Source organism: Carassius auratus, unplaced genomic scaffold (assembly GCF_003368295.1).
Source record: "Carassius auratus strain Wakin unplaced genomic scaffold, ASM336829v1 scaf_tig00214021, whole genome shotgun sequence".
NCBI classification, from domain to species: Eukaryota; Metazoa; Chordata; class Actinopteri; order Cypriniformes; family Cyprinidae; genus Carassius; species Carassius auratus.
In genome coordinates this window covers 990,673-1,013,061 of record NW_020527496.1, presented here as the reverse complement: position 1 = coordinate 1,013,061, position 22,389 = coordinate 990,673, and the positions used below count along the sequence as shown (strand labels likewise).

At 37.7% G+C, this 22,389-nt stretch overlaps 1 protein-coding gene across 1 annotated transcript; it reads left to right on the top strand.

Moving 5' to 3' along the window:
• Positions 1-424: 424 nt before the first annotated feature.
• Positions 425-20,885, top strand: LOC113090770 (E3 ubiquitin-protein ligase MYLIP-A-like). The gene is made up of 7 exons (XM_026256355.1): positions 425-650; positions 1,857-2,047; positions 14,029-14,214; positions 16,713-16,910; positions 17,045-17,209; positions 18,094-18,505; positions 19,723-20,885. The coding sequence occupies exons 1-7, from the start codon at positions 564-566 to the stop codon at positions 19,909-19,911; spliced, it is 1,428 nt and encodes a 475-aa protein (XP_026112140.1). The 5' UTR covers positions 425-563; the 3' UTR covers positions 19,912-20,885.
• The last annotated feature ends 1,504 nt before the right edge of the window (positions 20,886-22,389 follow it).

The window sequence follows — 22,389 nt, the reverse complement described above, 5'->3', positions numbered from 1 at the left end:
AATATTTAATGTAGTTTAATTGTATTTTATTTTGTTTATTCATTTTTATTTATATTAAAACATAACTATTTAATTGTATTATTGTTTTATTTTTGATAGATAGATAGATAGATAGATAGATAGATAGATAGATAGATAGATAGATAGATAGATAGATAGATAGATAGATAGATAGATAGATAGATAGATAGATAGATAGATAGATAGGAACCACACGAGCATATTCATGATCAATATAACGCACCTGTAGGGGACGCTAATGGAGTCTACACTCTACAGTATTCACTACTAAGTGAACATGGCAGGCTTTGTGTTGCTGTCAGAGCGTTCGCTGTAGGCTTTGATGCGCCTCGTGTGATTGGCTGTGGGGTAAGTGGGCGTGGTTTGAGCAGCGTTTGTTCATATAGAGCAGGAAGCGCTCGAGCGAAACAGAGAAACAGAGGGCTTGAGGAAATTGAGCGAAGACTGATGTAGGGTGCTTAGAGAGGACGACAGTGAGAGCTGTTTGTAGTGCTTTTTTTTCGTAAAGGACGGGTAGACCAAAGACAAAGCACCTCTCCAAAATGCTCTGCCATGTAACTCGACCGGACGCGGTGGTGATGGAGATTGAAGTGGACGCGAAGGCGAACGGAGAGGACTGTCTGAATAAGGTAAGATGATGAATGAAACCAGCCTCGGTGTGAAATATATCTGATTTTTATTATTAAACGTTTTTTGAAGCGTGCATTTTATCCCAACAGCCCTAGATAATTCCTATAGAAAATAAGTACAAATGTTGCAAAAACAAAAACTGAGCGCGGAAATAAGGAGTTCATATGAAGCACATGGAAACTTAATATCAACATCAATCTGTGAGATCGTTGCTCTCCCGCGGTTATTTAGGGTTAACATTAGTACTCGTATTTAGTATGTTATTAAAGCACTTTTAATCATTTATCGAGAATTTCTTTCGTTAGATCACTCAGACGAATAATCAAATGTTATGCTTTCTAAATAATAACTTTTTATTGTAAGAAAAAAAAAGGTTTGCATGATTATTAACCGATACTGCATGTTGTTTAAAAGTTCACGTTATCATGTTCAGAGAAAGAAACATTTGGATAGGCTACTCTGAACAATAGCGCGTGCATGTGTGAAAGCATGCTGGAGGTTACTAAAGTTCATTCGCTTCAGCAGCAGATGTTTGGCCTGTGTGTGCAGATACTACACCTCCAAAATAAATTACAAAGTGAAGTTTTCGACATGATGTACTTTTTAAAAATATTTTAGCCACATCTCAGTTGTCGTATTGTTTGATTTGTACACACGACTTCTTTTATTCTAGCACTAATTTACAGAACTCAAAACTAGAGGAGGTGAATGTTGCGTTCACTAGACGATGTAATGAGGCTTAAATTAGATTGTGTAAGCATGTCATCTCAGGATATTTTCATGAGCTGCACAAACATTATTTCCGCCTATGGCATAGTGCACTAAAGGCGTCATTTGGCCTCACCAGGCTCCAGATTGCCCTTTAAAGGAATTTTCTCTCCTCTGTTACATAACTCAGACTCTGGGGGGAGATCATCGCCTCTCACTCTTGATAAAAAATACAAGTCTAACCCCTTATTTGTTTTTGATGTTGATTTGTGCAAATAAATTTATTATTTGTGCTTAATTATAAAATAAATACGTTTAGATAAGTTTATGAGTAAAGGAATTGTTCATCTACAAATAAGGATGAGTAAATGATTACAGAATTTATGTAAAAAAAAAATAATAATTCCAGACTGCTCTTTTCCACACAGTGAAAGTTGATGGGATCAAAGTAAATCGATTCTAATATTTAACATGGTGTGACTCTTTGTTGGTGGCAGGTATGTCGGAAGCTGGGAATCATTGAGGTGGATTACTTTGGGCTGCAGTTTTCTGGCAGTAAAGGAGAGAACCTGTGGCTGAACCTGAGGAACCGAATCTCCCAGCAGATGGAAAACCTCACGCCCTGCAGACTACGGCTCCGAGTGAAGTTCTTCGTGGAGCCTCACCTTATTCTGCAGGAGCAGACGAGGTACGTACACACACAAACATGCGCATTATAAAACTACTATACATGGATATTATTTGAGGAAGTTGTGACTGCGAGCATATCATCATCATCATCGTCTGTGAATAGAGACGTTTTTAAACTTCCGTTTAAAAACTGTGAGTAGATTTCAGAAGAAGAACGTCAGGAGGGGGTCGGGGCATGTGTGGGTGGATGAATGTTTTGTGTGATATTAGTGAAAGTGAAGCCATTTCTCCTCCATTCGCTGTGTCTAATGTGAATTCCGTGACCGACTTGAGCTGTAACTTGTTTTTGGGGTGTGCCTGTGTTAAGATATAACTGCAAAAAATCTAGGGCATGTTACAGATTAAATATTGATCTAACAATGCTGGTTTTATGAGTGTTCTTTCAGCTTCACATCAGCTGAAGTCATGAGTCTCGGGTGGAGAAAGAGCACTTTGGACAGTAGCATGTAAAGTGTTATTGTTTTTTCTCAGTACAGTGGTTTTGTCCTGTAGTAACCCCGCTCCCTGTGGCGTACTGTAGGTGGTTGTGCTATGAGCGGCAGCAGGAAATGTGATCCCCTGCTCAAAGGCTCCTACCCACAGAGAGTGAGCTGGCAGAGTCATCAACTTATGCTCTTTTATTCACTGTAACTGTAGAGTTTTGTTACTTTTCTTTGTCTGAGACGAATGTGGAGCATATATTAAAGGACACAAGTTTATCATTTACATCAAGTTACATTCAAGTATAGTTAAGTGTAATAAATGTTACAATGCACATGTTTCGTATACTTTCTTATATTACTCATTTACTGTCATTTACTCACCCTCACGTTGTTTCTAACCATTTTTGGAGATTATTGAGAAAAGGCCATTTCTTGAAATGTCACTTTATCTCGGCCGGAAAGAAAAGAGAAGTAATACAGTTTTGCAACTATGAGTAACACGGTTGAATAGTAACAAGCGACAATGACTTGAATTCTTGTAAAGAATCAGTGTTATTAACTAAAATCATTTTTGTCGAAAGCAATGGTTAAATATTAGATGAAAAGCTTAAACTTTAAAAACATTACATTTGCAGTTAACTGAAATGAGCTTAAATTGAAAAATAAAATTACTAAAATGTAAAACTGCGTAGAAATGTTATAAATAAGGAAAAACGAATATAAGCAATGTCCCGACGTTTACTAAAACCTAAATAAAGTGAAATTACAATGAAAACTGAAAATATAAAATTATAATGGGCTATAATTAAATATAAAAACAATTTTTTTTCTTTTCTTTTTTTTTTTTTTTTTTTTTTTAAATACTATAACAGTATGTAAACAACACTAAATTAACCCTGGTAAGAATTCATATATGTTTTAAAAAAATCAGATATTCGCATTTTAACTATCAAAAGTGCAACTGCTGTATGCTTACTGACAAGGTTGATAAGTGATTCTGTTACTTGAGTCTTGTGGCTTTGAAAATAATATATTTTAAAATTATATTGCGTTCGCCTGTGTACTTTTATTATAAGTGCCAGACCATAAACACTGTTTATTGTTACATAATTCATTCTTTTTTTTGTGGTCAGGGACATTCTGCTATGCATTCTCTGGATTTCTACTCCTGTACATTATTTCTCAACAATTAAATTCCCCCACCGACGACCCGAACTAAAATTTACAAAATTAAAGCTTTGGAAGAGTTTCTGCATTAACAATTCAGAAATGAAATGAAGCCGTCAGTCAGCTTCCTCCCCAGAGATAAATTGACTGGGTAGTTACAATGCTTGTCATGTAAATTAACTCTGTCAGGATGCTGGTTCCTCATATGTTTATCTCTGACAGAGGGGCAGAGAGAGGTGTTAGCCATATTATTTATTTTTCCCATCTTTTTGCAGTTTCTCTCCTTGTATGATGCTATAAATATTGTCACATGCTCACAAAAAGTTGTGGGTTCAATTCCCAGGGAACACATGCTGGTAATAAAATGTGTAGCCTGAATATACTGTAAGTTACTTTGGATAAAAGCGTCTGAAAAATGCAAATGTGCTTCCGTTTCCTTGAACGTGTCATTTTCTTGGTTTAGATGGTCCTCTGGTGACTTAAGGGGGATTAGCTGGGGTCAGTGACAGATGGCGGAGGGGAAGATTGAAAGACTTTTTGGGGGGTGGGTGGGACTGGTAATTAAAAGTTGCACATGTTGTGACTTCTTGATGTGGGCAGGATGGATGTCATACACCCAGAGTGCCACATGACATTTTATTCAAGCTGTTAAGGCACCCTGGACGGCCTTCCAAATGGACATGAAAACGGCTTACAGTGTGTGAAAGTATGCAGGCTGACGTGTTAGGAAAATCTGAGATGGCTGGGGTTGAGACTTTGTTTCTCAATCGACATCAAGATGAGATCAAAGCTTTGATCAGGCTCAGATTAAATGTTTGGAAGAGAGAATGTGAGGCACATTGAATAACAATGAACACAGTCGTTGTGCCCTGTATATGGCAGGAGCTGTCCGTGTTTAGAATGGAACATTAACATTTTGCTTACTGCACAATTTAAACTTAATAATGCCTTTTAATAGAATGTGGGTAGATTCATTAACATTTCATACAGAACTATGCTACGCTGCCACATCACCTCATTGTATTTTATTTATTTATTTATTTTATCCACCATAAGAGGCATGATCCAGCTATTGCAGAAAAGAGTTTTGTGTAAAAACAGCCTTAGCCAGGAGAATGTGAACAAAGGAATCCAGAAAAAGAAAAAAATATTGTTAGAATTTGGGGGCATTAAGAATTTTTCTTTCCCCTAAATTTTACTATTTAATTTTGAATACATTTAGATGAAATATTATAGAATTTAAATATCTTTAATTTGAAAAGAATTACCTAGTTATCATATAAGCCAGAATTTTAATATTTCTGCATTCCTTTAAAAACACAAGTCTTTTTTGTCGAAGTAAATGGTACAAGATTAATAGACTAATTGGAAATAGTGTTGTCCATAGCAGAATATAGATGGCTGCCTGGTATTTCTGAGTGTAATGCAGGCTGTTGTTGCATGTAAACAGTCCTTTGTTCGCTCTTTGGCACTGGTGTAGATTTGTGTGTGCACATGCATGCATGATGCGACCTAGCCTCCAGCTACATGGGTCATGCTCCTTAACCTTGTTTGTGCAATAACCTCTGCTCTGCTTCGACACGGTGTTCCACTGCTCATCGCATTGACATGCAGTGAGCTCTGGCATGTGTTCTCCACACACCATACAAATGCAGCCTGAAGCCACATGGTTTTCCCCACAGAGAATTTGAGTGGAGTCGTGTATGCACATAAAGTCTGTAATTCTCTCTCTCATCATTCTGTGTCTGGTACTTTTGATGTTATCTTAGAAACTGTGTTACATCCCCGTAAAGCCATTCCAGATAACTCATGAGCACACATTCACATTATGAACCGGTGCAAGAGGGGTTGATTCACTCTTTGCTGGAAGTTACAAAAAAGCACTGACAGAAATATGATTCAGTTCCAGTATGGTATTGGTAATTCCATGGTACTGATCGATTACCATGTTTGTGTATTATGATGTTGCTGTAACATACTTACGTCAACATATAACAGCCTTTACCAGTCATTTTGCTTCTGTGATGTGGTACATTTCTGAGGCAAATGGCTATATAATGAAAAAAAAAGTATTTATATTTTTATTTTTTTAAATATTTATCTTTCAGGACCTGATTAGATCTTGAAAAAAAGTGGGCATTACTGACCAAGGGTTGGTCAAGGGGTGATACTTTATTTATTTATTTATATATATATATATATAGAGATGTTCCGATACCCTTTTTCTCTTCCCGATACCGATTCCGATACCTGGGCTCAGGGTATCGGCCGATACCGAGTACTGATCCGATACCTGGGTGTATATCTGTATATACAGCTGTATATACTACTAGCCCTGTGTAAATTGCTAGAATTTTTTTATGGTGTGCTTCAGACAGATCCCTCAATAAAACATGAACAAATACATGGTGAACTACTGTATTTATTACAGTATTTTTATTATCTAACATGAATTTGACAGTATTATTTATTTTCTTATGCAAAAAAGAACTTCAAATGCAGCCAAAAATCTAACACCGCAAACTAAAAAAGGTATTTAAGTTTTACAATATAACTGTATAAAAAAACTGCAACAAATAAGTCTAGGAATATAAAAAAAGATCTATTAATCAGATAATCTCTAACAAGTAAAAAACAAGTAAAAAACAAGCAACCATCTAGGCATAATTATTATTATTATAGAGATGTATTATTATTACTGTAGGCTACAACAGTAGCTTTATATATTGTCAATTTACTCATGTAAACCAAACATTTATTTTAATGGGCTGCCATGAAGATCTTTGAGTGTCTGTGTTTATGATATGACAGTATTCTCAAATGAAACGGTAAATTCTCATGAAGTGACGGTTTATGCGTTCGTGTCCTCATGACACACAGCAGAGACTACAAAACAGCGAGCTCTCGCGCATCTGTGCCAGTCACCCACAGAGATGTAGATTTTGCGGGAATAATATTTAAATAGTATTTTGCAGTTTAATATTCACAGACACTAGTATATATTCGGCTACTGTCTGGAGCCCTGCGTTTTGACTTACACGGAAGCGACTGAACGCAGCTGCCGGTACTGAATATACTCGAGAGTCTGTAACTACCGGTACTACAGAGACATACTGCTAACCACTGATCTATAATATAGTAGCGGCTTCACTGTCTTTTGGCAGTTTAGAATGTGATGAGTGATCCAGTCATATATAGATAAGGGCTGCTAACGCGTTTTCATTTCTTCTTCGCTGCTCTAAACAGGGGTTGCTTGTGGCAACACAGCACAACTTCCTGTGTTTTCAATGCATTTTGAGCAGCGAAGAAGAACCGTGCAGCGGTTAGGCAAAGCTTGCGGTCATAACTAGGTCTTTTTTAAGAAAATGGTATCGGATCGGTATATGGGTTCATGTACTCGCCGATGCCGATGCCAGAATTTGTTGTGGTATCGGAGATATTTCCGATACTAGTATCGGAATCGGAACAACTCTATATATATATATATATATATTATGAGTGATAAATGTACTTTCTGACTGCCCATAACAAAAAGCAAAACATTTGGTGTGCCTTGACAGATTTTGGGGTCGGAAATGTCAGAATGAGAAAGGGTCGCGCACCGATCCCTGCTGCACCTTAGCTCCAGTTCAGGTCTAGAACTCTGCTCGGGATTTCACCCATTCTCTACTTCCTTTCAATTTAATTCAATATGTGTTTTATTGGCATGACAGTTGTAATGTATTGCCAAAGCACAGTGTTTGCATTGAATCTGGAACAGATGTATATGCAACAAAAACATCGAACAAATCAACATTTTAGAATTCTATGAACCATTTGTAATTCAATGTGGTGTGTTTGTGGGTGCATCACTGATTTGTTGACTCCTCCCTATTTTTGTGACGGGCATCAGTGTATCTTTACTTCCTTTCTATCTCTGTTATGTAAGATGCACTAAACCGTGCACAGGGCTCTGAATGCTGAAGAACCTATTATATAAGACCAAGAGTGGGCCGAATGTAACGTCTTCTGCTCCTGTAGTCCATTATCATGACAGTTCCTCATGTTCATTAGTATAAGTGCATCTTCCAAAAATAGATCATTATTCTTCCTCAGTGGAGCGTGCTGGTGGATGATTGCCATGTAGAAGAAACGTTTACTAGTACAGCAAAAGGGATTTGGCACAAATGTTTCCAGTGTTTGCACATTTGTTTTCATTCCGAGCTGGGAAAAATACTCAAACGAGGCACGGTTTAAAGATAACCACTGGCCTTGAGGTCCTAATCCTGTTAACAGTAATCCTTTGAGGATCAGAGCCAACTGACCTCTTCTCCCAACCACAAACACTCACATGTTAAAGAAACGCCACCCAAGCCCCAAAAAAAGCATCTCGTAATCTGCCCTGCTCTAATTTCAGCATGTAGAATCAGACGTGATTTTCACAATCATGTCAAGCCAAGTGTTAGCCGACATGTTTTTAAAACTCTTTATAGCTATGCCACATTCCATCTCTGATTCAGAGACAAATGCTGCTTCGTTTGACAGAGTAAACCGACTTCTCCCCCAAAGGCAGTTACAAACAAGCAAAAAGCTCTGACAAAGTATTTGAAATTTTTATCATATATATATATATATACACGTCAATAAAAAAAAATATATATTTATAATATAGAATTGTTTAACTATGTATGTATGGCTGATGTTTTTTATTATTATGTGGGGAGAAAAAAGTAATTAGTGAGTAGTCGGCACTCTGCTATGGTTCCATGCTCATGATTACGCCATAGCTAGTCTTTATGGCGTGCAATGCGTGCCAGGCTTGTGTAAAGATGCCCGTTTTGTTTTGGAGGGCTGGAGTGTTTAGCATTCTCATCAGGACTGAAGGATCCTAAAATTATGGAGAAGGCACCATTAGCAGAGGCACAGCACACTTTAAATAAGAGAAGGGCTCTTTTAAACATTAATCTGTGCACTGGTTTAGCTTCAGCCCATTGGGAAGAGCAGCGCATAATGTTTATATGATTAGTGCACATACTCTTACCCTGGTCAATTGGTTCTCGTTCAGAAACATGAGAACGTACACCATGCTCTCATACTTGCAACACCTCTGGTTTTCTTTACGCCTGCATATATGCAAAACATGCTGCTGTGATCTCAGGTCTCGTTATCTTCACAGACAGGGCCCTGGGTGTTGTCAGCAGGAACTGGTGAGTGGGTGCTATTCAGGGTCAAAGCGAGCACGAACAGACAACTGCAGAGACAAACCTCTTGCCCTACATCCCATCCTAACAACATGGCCCCCAGCAATCCCAGTAAGCTCCTGATTACCTCCTTACGGCAGGAAGACTGTAGGGCCTTTTGCACCACTTTAGTTCCAGAACTACATGTACAGTACTAAAATACTGGGACGATTTTTCCCTGACTATTTCCCAGTACCATTAAAAGGGTTGCATTCCGGTTGACAGCGACGTTATTTGTGCGAGGCGTTCAACAACGTTAACACAGAACAACGTTTACAACAGGAGGATGGAGGATGCTGTGATCAAAGCTGTGTTTTTATTGTCTTGCGGGTTTCACAATAATGGACATGGAATGTCGACGCATATGTGTAAAGTGATTAAAAATACGGAAAGAAGGAATCTCCAACGACAACTAGCAGCGCTAAATTTGCTACAACTCCCTGCACTTCAGCATTCGTATATTTATCATTATACTTGCCAAATAAGTTGACACAATGTTTACAGTGTGTTACACAGCTTTTTAAATCATGGTGAGTGAGGGTGTTTTCAAATGCCTCTGACCAATCAATGTCTACTTACTTACATCGCGGGTAGTACCAGTTGTGCTGGTTGGACCCCGCTCCGGAGTAGGAACTAATCTGGCGGTGCGAAAACACCCAAATGTGGGTAGTTCCACAATTAGTTCTGGTACTATGAAAAGGTTCTGGCGGTTCGAGAATGCCCGTATGATGCATAAGATCTTCCTCCTCCTGAAGCTTCAAATATGGACCACAAAACAGAAGCCTTAGCTTTGCGTATAACACGTATTTAATAGTTAAGTAAAACTAATCGGGTGACTGTGTGCCGTTGCTCAGTAAAGTCATATTTCTGCTTCAATGCAAAATTACTTTTATTTCTGAGGCGTAATAATTAACAGGATATGCATTCATATGCAAACCTGAGGTGTGAAATTCTGTTGAAAAATTTAAGGTTAAGTTTTGAGCATGCATCTTGCCCTCTTTCTCTTGATTTAATGGCCATTTTATGAATTAAAGCACTAGACCTCTATTGCCCTATGTGCTTCGATGACAGCAGAACCGGTTTAACCACAAATGTGGATGAACTATAGTAACTTACACCTCTGAGCTCAGTGTGTATTACTCAGAAATGATGTTGGGTTGTCTCAGCATTCAACTTTGAGTTTTTCCAGCCTGCGGCATTATAACGCATTTATGTAAAATGCATCACTTACCAGAGGCAGTTGCTCACAATGCATGTCTTTGTTTGAGTACCAATTTTATCTGTATTTACTTGCTTGTTTGGGCGAATGATGATTAACAGTGTGGGTTAGCGAGGAGGCGTTTACCTGTGATGCATGGAGCTGGTGGCAGGGTTTATTAGAGTTCATTGACTGCGAGTAACCCGCACCACATGGGAATGTTATTTGACTAACTCTGAAACCACATTGTTTGAAAGGGCGCCTGCAAAGAATGAAACTCCTGTGCGGATTGGCCACTTTGTTGCTGTCTCCGGGCAGAACCTTTTCATTTCAGAGGAATGGAACAAACCCCCCCCCCCAAACATCTGGCCCCCCAACAATGAATCTGCCTGTAACGGAGAAGAGAAAACAATTAGAAAGGAAATAATTAGTGCGAGCAAAAACAGTGACTTATAAGGTTAGGTGGAGAGAGGACTTGATCTGACAGCGTCACGTTTCCCAGTTTAATTTATTTGTAATAATTGTAATTGCGTTTTTCAATTTCAGTTAAACAGGATGTGAAAGGTTTAAAACGTGTCAAAGTTACTTTGCATAAAGCTTGCGTTAATTTACTGTCTCGCCAACCTTCAGCTCATCTATTTAAACCTTTCAGTGTCTCGCAAAGTGATCCTCTGATTTGACGATAAACTTTGTGAACTTTGAGTAACTCATATTATTTTCTCCCTCTCTGTCGTGAGATTCGCTTTCCAGCCAAGCATCTGAAAATATTCTTCAGAAAGTGCTTCGCATTTGAAGCCAAAACCTCAACCCCACAAAAGCCCTGCTTCGTAAAGCTCAAGCTCTCAATCACACCATGACCCATTTCTTCTCAGCAGAACGGCACAGGCGTTTTAATTGAATTCTTCCAGTTACACAATCGAATGATCCTGCTGCAAAGTGATTTCTTTGTCTTTTTGTGAAGATGAAGATGATTTACTGAGAAAACATAAGGCCCTCGAAGAAAAGGGTGCAAGATGCAAGTTTAGTTTAGTTTTTATTAGTCTGAAGACATTAGTGGGAAAGTTTCACTTCTCTTGTTGAGGTGTGGCAACAGTACTCATTTAAAACATCAGGAAATTATGTAGTAAATGGAAATAAGGGGGTGAAGATACAGGCAGTTAATGGACCCAGCACACACATACAGAGTTGAATGGTAGGAAAAACTGACTGCGTTGTGCTCTAGTTTCACTTATCGCACCAGACAAGTGTGGTGCCATTGCTGATGAAGTTACAGACAAACAGGATCATATCTTTCAAACCTCTACACGCACCTTGGCAATATAATCACCATTATCACCACTTTGATAAAAACGCAATCTAATTCGTAGAAAAAAATAGTTATTGTTGTATTATTGTATAACACATAATTACTGTATTTGCAGAAATGTAAGGCTAGGTTTAGGGTTGTGGTAGGTGTAGACTTTAATAAACAATAATTTTACAGTAGCATTTTTAGTTGTCAATGTACTACCCACTGTTTTTGTGGTAGGAGGTAGGAAAATCTGACAGCGTAGGACAAATCGACAGAACACCGACATATCTTTTGCTTAAAAGCTGAATAATTCTAAATTAACTCTGTTATTTTACATTTAGTGCAAGATTCAGCTTGTAAGACTCTCATTCTCTCTCTTTGCATGTGTGAGAAACACATCACTCGAAGCAAAGCGACGGTGAGTCATGCGCATTCAAACTAGAGTTTATGGTGTGTCAAATACAGGTATACAGATCGCTTGACAGAGAGCGAAACTTAAGCATTCAGTCAGAGTGTTCAGTGAGTTAAGATGTATCAGTGTTAAACTTGCAATTAGCCTCTTAACACACACATTGGTGATTTAAATACTAAGAATTTATTAGCCAATTAATAACTATTGACATTTAGTTGCATAAGACTCATGATTTACTCTCAGTGTAGAGGTTTGTCTATATAACATGAACGCTTGATCTTGTGCACACACACATTCAGTATTCACTTTCACTTTGCGGGCAGAGCTATGAAGTGAAGTGAGAGTGAGTGGGGCCCATCTGTGGCCCCCAGACCCCCTCTCGTGCCCACTAATCTGATAGCATTGAGAATTTAGACTCAGCTATTCACAGCTGCTAATAGCTGATAAAGTCATGGTACTCTTGGGTTTGTCTCTGACGAGTGGCTGCATCGTGTTTCTAAGATTAGTCTTGTAACGTTCCTGACTGAACCGGCGCTGCTTGTTCGTCCCAGAGTAGCTGGAGTTTGACCGCTAGTAACCTCTCTCTCTCTGCCGCCTTTGTTTTGCCTGCCAGGTAATTCATCACATGAATCTGATGTCACCGCAGGGAAGTGGCTCGTCAGGCCGGGCGAGACTCCCTTTGTCAAACAGCAAGTCTTGTTTATTTGTCTGCCCTATGAATCCACCTCAATCTTTCATTCTCCGCCATTTTTCTAGTGTCTTTTTTTTCATCCAAAGTCAATGTTTATCAGCCCGGGGCTTTTGTCGGCAACATTGTGCGAACTGATATGCCGGTGTTTGTTTTCCTAAAGAGCCATCGCCTGCGTGCAGAGCAGGAATATCTCCCAGCCTGTTTTTGGTGTTCCCATGCTCCTCTGTTGGCTGGGGGAACAGAGGTACGCTGAGGGGAAACATCAGTTCTGTTTGGTCTCCAAACCTAGTTTCGGGGAACTTGCAAAATTTGACTTGTAGTGGATATAAGTAGATATTAGGGTATGGGGGACATAAGGGCTTTGGGATATCAGATATACATAAACCTGAAGGAGCCCGAGCTGTTAGTAAAAGACAACTGAGAGTTTAGGGAGTAATTTACCCATGATGCAGTTAAACAGGTTTGTAAAGAACCACAGGAGCAGATGAACAGCTGATACAGTTCACGAAGCTCCAACTTGTTTGTTCCCTGTTCAAAACATGACAGCATGTTTGTGTTATATAACTCCTTCACAGTGAAGACATACATAACTTTTATTTTTTATTTATTTTTTGTAATATATTTTTGTTCTAGTTTTCAACCAAATTTTCCAGTCTCTTCTAACAATCATTTATTTGACTGTTGATGACAAATAATTGTGCTTTGCAAAATATCTTGTTCACCATTATGCTGCAATTTAAATTCTGTCTATCTGTACAGTCAATCGAACAGGAAGTATTCCGACACTTAGTCAAGGTAAAAAAAACATTCCATTAGAGAGAATCAATCAATAGGAAAAACAAGATAAGTCCATAACAAACCAGAGTTCTCATGGCTGCAAGCCTGGTTTATGTGACTTCAACGTCAAGTTTTATTCTTGGACTTCTCCTGTCATTTGATCAATCAAAGAACAAATCCAGACAGTCCCACAGACAGCTGAAAAGAGATCGGTCCTCAGTCAAACTCCCAGTAAGCCCTACTGAATTACAGCTACGGGGATTTATGTCAGCTTTATGTCAGCAGTGAGTAGTGAGTGTGGTTCTCATGCTTCGTATGAGACGGCATGCTTATCGTTTAATACCACACCGACATGTTCTGCGTTAAGAGCCGTATAACCGCAAGGACAACAGATACGAGAGATAAGACCGAGACGGGAGCAAAAGTCAAACCAATTCACACACGACACACAAATGCAGTTGCAAAGTTCTTCTGTTTTGGTTTTTGAAGTGAAAGTGACCATTTGGAATGGAAACCGTCATTTCCGCTTTTCCTTTGACCTTTTGTTATTTTCAATTGATTTTAGGCCATATTTGGTTCTCTCTGTTCCTTTTTTAAAGAGTCAGTTCAACTAAAATGATCTCTATTCATGGATCACACTACAATGCTAGTTGGATCCAGCACATGAGAGCATATGCGAGATGTGCTGGTTCCCAGTGGCCTGTTTCAGTCTGCATGGATCGCTCTCACTGTCCGGTTCTGTGCCACCAGTTTCCACTCGTAATTAACACTCGTTTTCTTTTGTCTTTCTCTTCTGCTCTAGACACCTGTTTTTTATGCATGTGAAAGAGGATCTGCATCGTGGACATCTGCGGATGTGCTCCGAACAGGCCGAAGAGCTCAGCTCTCTCCTGGCCCAGGCAGAGTTTGGGGACTATAACCAGAACACAGCCAAGTACTGGTACACTGAACTCTGTGCCACAGAGCCCAACCAAGCCATCATCAACAGGTACACAGACTAAATGTCAATCACAATTATATCAATGACCTTCAACTTCTGTCTGTTTTTTGATCATGCTTTTACAAAAACATTAAGTGAGTGTTCTGGGTTTAATAAGTTAGGTTCAGACAGAAATGACTGAAAGTTGTCACACATCTGCTGTGGTAAACAACATTGTCAAAAATGGTGTCCGAGGTTATCTTTCTTGTATTGAACCTGGGACTTCCCTTTCTAGAGCTGATAATTTAGTTTATCAATTTTATAAATCAGTTAGAGAGAATAAAGACTGAGGTCACCTGATGTGGTGCAATATTTTTCTGTTCATGTATAATTTGATGAGGAGATTCATAGACTTACTTTAAAGCCAATATGTTTATACATTAAAAACTTTTTTATACACCATTTGAAAGAAGTCTTATGCTAACCAAGGCTGCATTGATTTGATCAAAAATATTTATTGTAATATATTTCAAAATGTATTCCTGTGATGCAAAACTTTTTTTTTTTTTTTTTTTTTAAAACATTACTCCAGATTCTTCAGAAACATTCTAATATTGGGAAACATTTATTATCAATGTTAAAAAGAGTTTTTGTGGAACGTGTGCTGCATTTCTTTCAGGATTCTGTGACGGAAAAAGTTCAAAAGAACAACATTTCTTTGAACTATATACATTTTTGTAAAACTATAAATGCATCACTTTGGATCAATTTAATGTCCTTGCAGAAGAAAATTATTAATTTCTTTTAAAATAATATTACTGACCCCAGACTTTTTGAATGGTGGTGTACTTTATCTGATAAAATATAAACTGCAAATGTGAAAGCATGTTGTCATGCAGTGAGTATGAACACATTCCCAACGGTTCACACACGCACAGATTTGGGTGGCTAGATTGCATGGCTGATATTAATTCCACTTGGTCACAGTTCTGATTATGAGATGTAAACACATCAGTTACGAACGCAATACAATGTTTAAAATAAAAGTGAAAATAAAAAGCTAAATCTAAATGTATATGTAACTGAAAACCACAAATTGGTATCAAACAAAACTGAAGATCCCACAAATTACCATCCAGAAGGAGCCACCGATCAGTGTACTTTCTCTAGACTAAAGGTTGTTCTGACCCTCAGATACATTTTTAAACGGGTTGTTTAGGCGATTACTCACTGGACCAAGTCAAGGGAGCTGAGCTGTAATCTGCGCGCTCTTGTGAACATCTTATCCAGAGCCGTGTGGCTGTAAACGAAGCACTCCTAATGCGGTTTGACTAATCACACTGCTCCTTTTATAGAGTTCTGTTCAGACTCTTTGGCTTGTTTGGGTTAGATAACAGAGGACCTAATCAGCTACAATCAAAGAGGATTAATGAAATCTGTCTGTAGTGATTAATCATCACTGTCACAGAATCAAATGAAGACTAATTCCTACAAGAAGAAATCAAAGAGCCTCACACAGGGGAACATGAAGCCATGGACTTCGGCAGTGATTGACATGTTGTTTTACTTGTTTGTGCACAGTATACTGGCAACCTTACTAGCATTGCCCATGTTAACATTGTCTTTTATAATTATCAAGCAGTCTGTTTTATATGCTGATACTGAAAGCAGATATTGTATTGTCTCCAGTTTAAACCATTTGCCATAATACAAGTAATTATCTCATAACAGTATTTACAATATAATGTATATTATAATGTGGGTTGCACTTTATTTTACAGTACGTGTACTAACATCTACTTATAGTGTACTTACAGTGTATTTATCTAAGAAAGTTCTGGTAATAAAAGTTAACTACATGGGGTAGGGTTAGGTTTAGGGGTAGGTTCAGGGTTAGTACCTAGTTATTACGTAGTTATTGTAATTACTATAGTAAGTACATAGTATGTACATGAGGAACAGGACTGTAAAATAAAGTGCTACCATAATTTGTTTATTATTATCATTATTATTAGTCTGATTTGGCAGATACTGGAATTGGTTATTTTTTTTATTCTTTTGAATTTAGGATAGTTTAGATTTAATTTTAATATAATTGTAACCCTTAGTTTTACATTTAATTGAACAATTTCTGTAGTTGTTTGTAGCCATTTTCAGTTAAATGCATTCATACACTTTGAGCCATCATATGTTGCCAGCCATAAACATGATTAGGAATTTTTTGCATAAAAAGTCACTTATTTTTTTATTTATTTTTTCATTGAAATGCCCAAGCAACGTCAAAGTATTTCTTTATAATTGCCTCCCAGAACGGTCTTAACACAACTGCGTTCCCACACGTTTAATCTGTCTGCTTTTATAAAATAAGAAAATGATTATGTTCTGTTATGGCTTACTGATATGTAGTGCCACTTTATCAGGAAGTGGCAGTTTTGTTCTCTTTGACTCATTGGATGGAAACTGTTCTTATTCGCTAATTTTTATGCGATACTCTTAATTTTGCGCACAAGTTAAATTTGCAACTTTGGATGGAGACCCAGCTAATGTCTCTCTCGTTCTTTTGACAGTATCATATCCAAGCACAAGGCTCTGGAGGGTCTGAGCCAGGCGTCGGTGGAGTACCAGGCCCTGCAGCTGGTGTCGTCTCTGGAGCATTATGGGGTGGAGTGGCACTGGGTGCGGGACGCTGAAGGACAGAGGTTGGCTTTCGGAGTGGGACCAGACGGCATCGCGATCTGCCGAGAGGACTTCAGCCTGGTTAACAGGTTAGGCACAGCCTGGAGTGCTCTTGATGGAGTAACTGTCATAAAATCACATCCCAGAATCAGCCGTGTAACATTAAATCAATTTGTGCCATCGCTGCCTTTTAGTAATGCGTCATATTTTCCGTTCATTTCAGGATATCTTATCCTTTAATACAAATTGCCACGCAATCAGGGAAGAGCGTGTACTTGACGATCACCAAGGACACCGGCGACAGTGTGGTCCTGCTGTTCAAGTTGATCAGTAATCGAGCAGCCAGCGGCCTGTATCGGGCCATCACCGAGACACACGCCTTTTACAGGTGAGACACCATTATTAGTGCATCATTATCATGTGCAGTTAAGCAGCTCTGCTGGTAAACATTCTGAAATGTTTGACAATTAATGTGCTTTATTCTTTTATTTATTTATTTATTTATTCACAAACTTTTTTTTTTTTTTTATTAATTATTTTTATTAATTATAATTTTTCCAATGCTAATTCTCATAATAAGTTAATGTTTAATTGAGGGAAAATGTGCTTATTTGTCATGGAAATGTTAGTGCCACAGAACATAATTAAATGCTTCTCCTTAAGTGAAATGATTCTTGTTCTTGTATTATCATTATTATTACTATTATTATTTTTTTTTTAATTATTATTATTTTTTATTTTAGGATGAAATAGATTACCTGGAACTTGCTGATAAACCGACAGTTAAAATTTGGGATTTCGTTCAATCTTAGACGTTTATTTGTAGCAACGTGTGGCCATTATTCAGTGCACAGATGCACTTCTGAAGTGGCATTTACAGATGGTTTAATGCAGCTCAGATGAGGCATAAATGCATTTACACAGCTATCGCAACTATATACTTTGATACTAAGGGCCGAGGTGGGTAAGAGCTGGCATAATTTAATGTAGCTTTTATACAACCTTGCATCATTACACTGAAGTTTAATCAGACGCAGAGCAATGTTAACTGCTGTGTAAAGACTCTAGACAGCCTGGTGCTCTCTACCCTTGATCTCTTAACAAGCCGCACCATCCTTCATTTCCACATCTACAGCACCTTTCCAGCAGCCCATTATCTCTGATGGATGATGGATGGTTTGAGCTGCTGTGTGGCAAAGATGCCGAGCAGATAATGTGCTAGTGTGTGATAATGCAGTCTTGCTCACCGATCGCTCTTGTTTTTGTCTGCAGGTGCGACACGGTAACAAACGCCGTCATGATGCAATACAGCCGTGATTTCAAGGGTCACCTGGCTTCACTTTTCCTCAATGAGAACGTCAACCTGGGCAAGAAGTATGTATTCGACATCCGGCGGACCTCCAAGGAAGTGTACGACTACGCCAGGCGCGTGCTGTATAACGCTGGTATCGTGGACATGATGTCGAGGCCAGGGGAGCGCACCCCGTCGTCCCGATCGCCGTCCCATGACCAGGAGGGGGCGCTGGACTGCGGGGGCTGCCAGCAGAGTCGACTGCTGCAGGAGAAGCTGCAGAAACTGCGGGAGGCGCTGCTGTGCATGCTGTGCTGCGAGGAAGAGATCGACGCTGCCTTCTGTCCCTGCGGTCACATGGTGTGCTGCCAGAACTGTGCTGGACAGCTGCAGGTCAGAGAACATTCAGGTTACAGTGGATGTGACCAAACATTGTGTCAAAAATATCAGTGTTAAAAGGGTCTTGATTATAATAATGAAGGAAGTAGCTTGGCATAATCTTTTAGTATTGCTTCCTAAAAATGGATATCTTAGTTTTATTAAAACATATATTTTAAGAAGTCATTTTATCAAATTAAAGTCATGTGGTGCAACCATATGTCACAAATGAAATGACATCAAATATCAGAACTTGAACATTTTATGATAGACGAGGCTAGTATAACGCCAAAAGCATATTTGAATTTATAATAATAATAATAATAATAATTAATATAATCAATTTATGAGTTCATTTATTTGTAAAAAAAAAAAAAAAAATTGGATTTAAAAACATGGATCCACATGCAGCGTTTAGTATTTTGTATTGTAGTATTTATTAATAATTTGATTTAGCTTTTTTTATACTTTCTAGTATCCATTTAAAAAGCTTTAACTTATTTTTATTTCCATTTTAGTCATTTTAGTATTTCAACAAAATTGCCAAGGCAATATTTCTAAACATTTTTATACATTTATTTTCATATAATATTTATATTTTGTTATTAAAATTACCGAACCCAGTTTTTAATAGTTTCTATTTTATTTATTTATTATGCTTTTTTATTTTAGACATTTTTAAATTGGGTCATTCTTAAATTAAAAATATTTATATATTTGCTGGACATCTAATCAAATGTTTAGAAAGGAAATAACTATGTAATAATGCTTAGTTTTGTATAAACCAATTAATTAAATACTTCAATTATTTTCTCTCTCAACTTAGAATTTTACGGAAATAAACCAAAAGACTTATTCGTAATAAAAGGACAAGTGCAAAATGACTGCACTTTAAAATCACAAAAATAAGCAAAGCTCTAAATATGTAACGGTCGTTCCAATAAAATGGAAACGCTGCATCATATCACAGGCCTTACAGACTTGTTTGAGACGTGCTCCTTTAGCACATTTCTTTATTGCACTCGTATTTAAATAACAGAAAACTTGCTGTGCAAACACATCTAGCGTGATATAAGCAGTAAGCGAAATCTCTTCTGTTGACACTTGTGCTGTAGCACAGCATGTGCCACCCAGCATTGACTGCGACTCACATGACCGTCAGTATCGCAGTATTCCTAGCACGCTACTGTGGTGGATGCAGACTAATGGCGTCTCTTTTTGTCTCTGTACAGTCATGCCCAGTGTGTCGTTCAGAGGTGGAACACGTCCAGCACGTCTACCTCCCTACGTGCACCAGTCTGCTCAACCTGACCATCGGCGGGGGACACAACAGCCCCGAACCCATCCACCGAGGCATGACCTCCCACACCTGCACTACCAACAACGACTACAACACCACAGAGAAGATCTACCAAAACTGAGCCTGCCCGCCGCTCCTCAAAGAACTGATGTTTTTGAAACCATTGAGGAGCTCTATTAATGTTTGTCTCTTGAATTAACTGTATCAGTTGATCTGATAAATGTACTTGTTTTATTTTATATTCTATACACCGCAGCATGCAGAACGTTTGAACTGATATTTTTGCCTCATAACCTGCACAAATCTGTATGCCGTGAGGAACTAGCTTTTTTGTCCTCAATGTAATTTTACGTTTTGCTTTTAATATGCAGCGTCCACTTTAAGTGTATTTCTTTTGCAGTGGATTTGAGTTTGTTTTAGGTTTGTTTTGAGTTTTTTTTATAGTTTCCATGCCAGTGAAGAGGTATTTATGGCGAGGGGCATGAACCCTCGCAGCACTTTGAGTAGAGAGGAAGTTGTCAAACTACTGATCTTCCATTCAGATGTAGATTCACAGCTTCCATAATGTGACTGGCAAACTCTGCTTGAGGCCCAGAGGTTTATGCTTTCTAAAGCTTTTATTCCACAGTTATGGTCTACCTGTGATTTGCTTAAAGGGTACTGAATGGTCTGTCAGTGCAATGCTCACCGTTTTAAGAGTTTTTGACCTTTTTATGCTTTGTTGTTTGTTTTTTGTGGAAGATATGGGAGTTTTCTATAGAAAAGCTAAAAAAAAATTGACACTGTCACTTTAACAAAGAGTTTCCCGAGTGTATTGTTTCTAGGGGTTTGCCTTAATGTAGCAGCAACACGGTGTGTTTGATATGCATTCTTTTCTTTGCACAGACTATTATTGAGAGATGAAGAGGAGCATTTTCTTTACTGCTGACATCTGCTATCGAACAGTCACAGCAGGGGATGTATTTTCAATTTGTACAAGTAGGATTTGTTTCTGTTTGTTTGAAGCAAAAACTATGCTCTGTAAATATAGAAATAACTCTCAATCTTTTATATTTCTTTGAACGAGAGGAATTAATAAAGCTGTTTTTTAACTAACGTTTGTGTGTGTGTGTAAGCGTTTGTTAAACAAAGTGTCCTAGTTTCCTGCTTTGTATTTCTCACTTTAACATGGTAGGGCCTGGAAATATACTAGTAATAAATTTACTTGGGTAAATGTATAAACTGCAAGTTAAGTTATAAAACATGACCTCTGACCCCCCCAAAGCACACAAAGTCTCTGCGAGTCATCAGGCGTTAGAGATTTCAGGTTAGACTGATGGTAAGGATCTGATCTTATTAGCAGACGTTATGTCAACCGAAGAAAAGAGTGGAGAGTGTATGTGATCAGTTTAAGATTAACCTGTGGTCTCTGGAATTTATCAACTGTGTCCTCATTTTGGAATTTGAGAGGAATTCCAAAGAGACATGATATGGTGTGTTTTTTTTTGTTTTTTTTAATCTACGTCCATTACATTACATATTACATGTTTACTATTGTCTTTTTTTTTTTTTAAAAAATCAGCTTTTAATTTCTTTCCTTTTTTTTAAGGAATTAATTAAAATAAATTCTTGGAAACTGTCAAATATATTTGAGCAAAATAACACCATAAAGTCATTTGACCTCATTTGTTATTTAAATTTGAAAATGTTGGTTTTGGTTTTGAACAAATTATAGTCTTTAAACATTAGAATTCAAACAGTATAACCCCAAGAAAAGCATATGGTAGTCATGGTTCAAAGTAAACATTTTTAAATGTGTGTGTCAAAGACAAAACACCACTTTTTGTTATCTGCATCAAATTAGAAAAAGAGATTTCATACTGTATACATAGAAAGCAATTACATGCAAATAAAGAGTATCATTTTATGTTTGAGATCACTTTTGTGAATATAAAATGTCAAGACATGGGTAAAATAACATTCTATTGGTCATCCAGTGTAAAAGATATATCTATGTAAAATTTAAACAACATGTACTAATTAAATATTATAAAACACATTTTGATCATACTAAAGTTTATTATTTTAAATCAGTCATTTAGTCATTATTTTTGCTTCGAAAGATCAAATAAAACAAGACACTAGATTGTTGTTATCATCTTTTTTTATCACTGCATGTGTATAGAGAATTTTTCTTTTCTTTTTCCAAGTTGATCTCTCTTTGTTTGCACAGTTTTGCCTAAGGGAAATTATCTTTGACAAACATGACCTGTGCATACTGGCCACTGCCTAAACACTGACACTGTGCAAATCAGATCCTGCGCCTCATTCAGATTTAAAACATGTAGCAGTGTTTTGGAAGTCACGTCTGTAAATGTGCCTAACTGCAGCACCTTACCCAAAAAATCAGTGGAATCTGAGTTACATTGAAGAACAGATTTTCAATAATACAAACAAAAACAATTTGCTTGAGACAGTCATGATAAGTTAACGGTGTACTGTTTCATCCTTAATTTATCATGTGTATCTGGTTATGTTTGACTTTAAAAGCATGAATCTAACTCTTAAAGAGATATTATATAAACACAACTGGGCAAATCTGTTACGTCAAAGTACATTT

Coding starts and splice junctions, on each gene's coding strand:
- LOC113090770 (XM_026256355.1), top strand. CDS start 564: ATGCTCTGCCATGTAACTCGACCGGACGCGGTGGTGATGGAGATTGAA. Junction 17,210..18,093: donor GAGACACACGCCTTTTACAG/GTGAGACACCAT, acceptor TTTTGTCTGCAG/GTGCGACACGGTAACAAACG. Junction 18,506..19,722: donor ACTGTGCTGGACAGCTGCAG/GTCAGAGAACAT, acceptor GTCTCTGTACAG/TCATGCCCAGTGTGTCGTTC.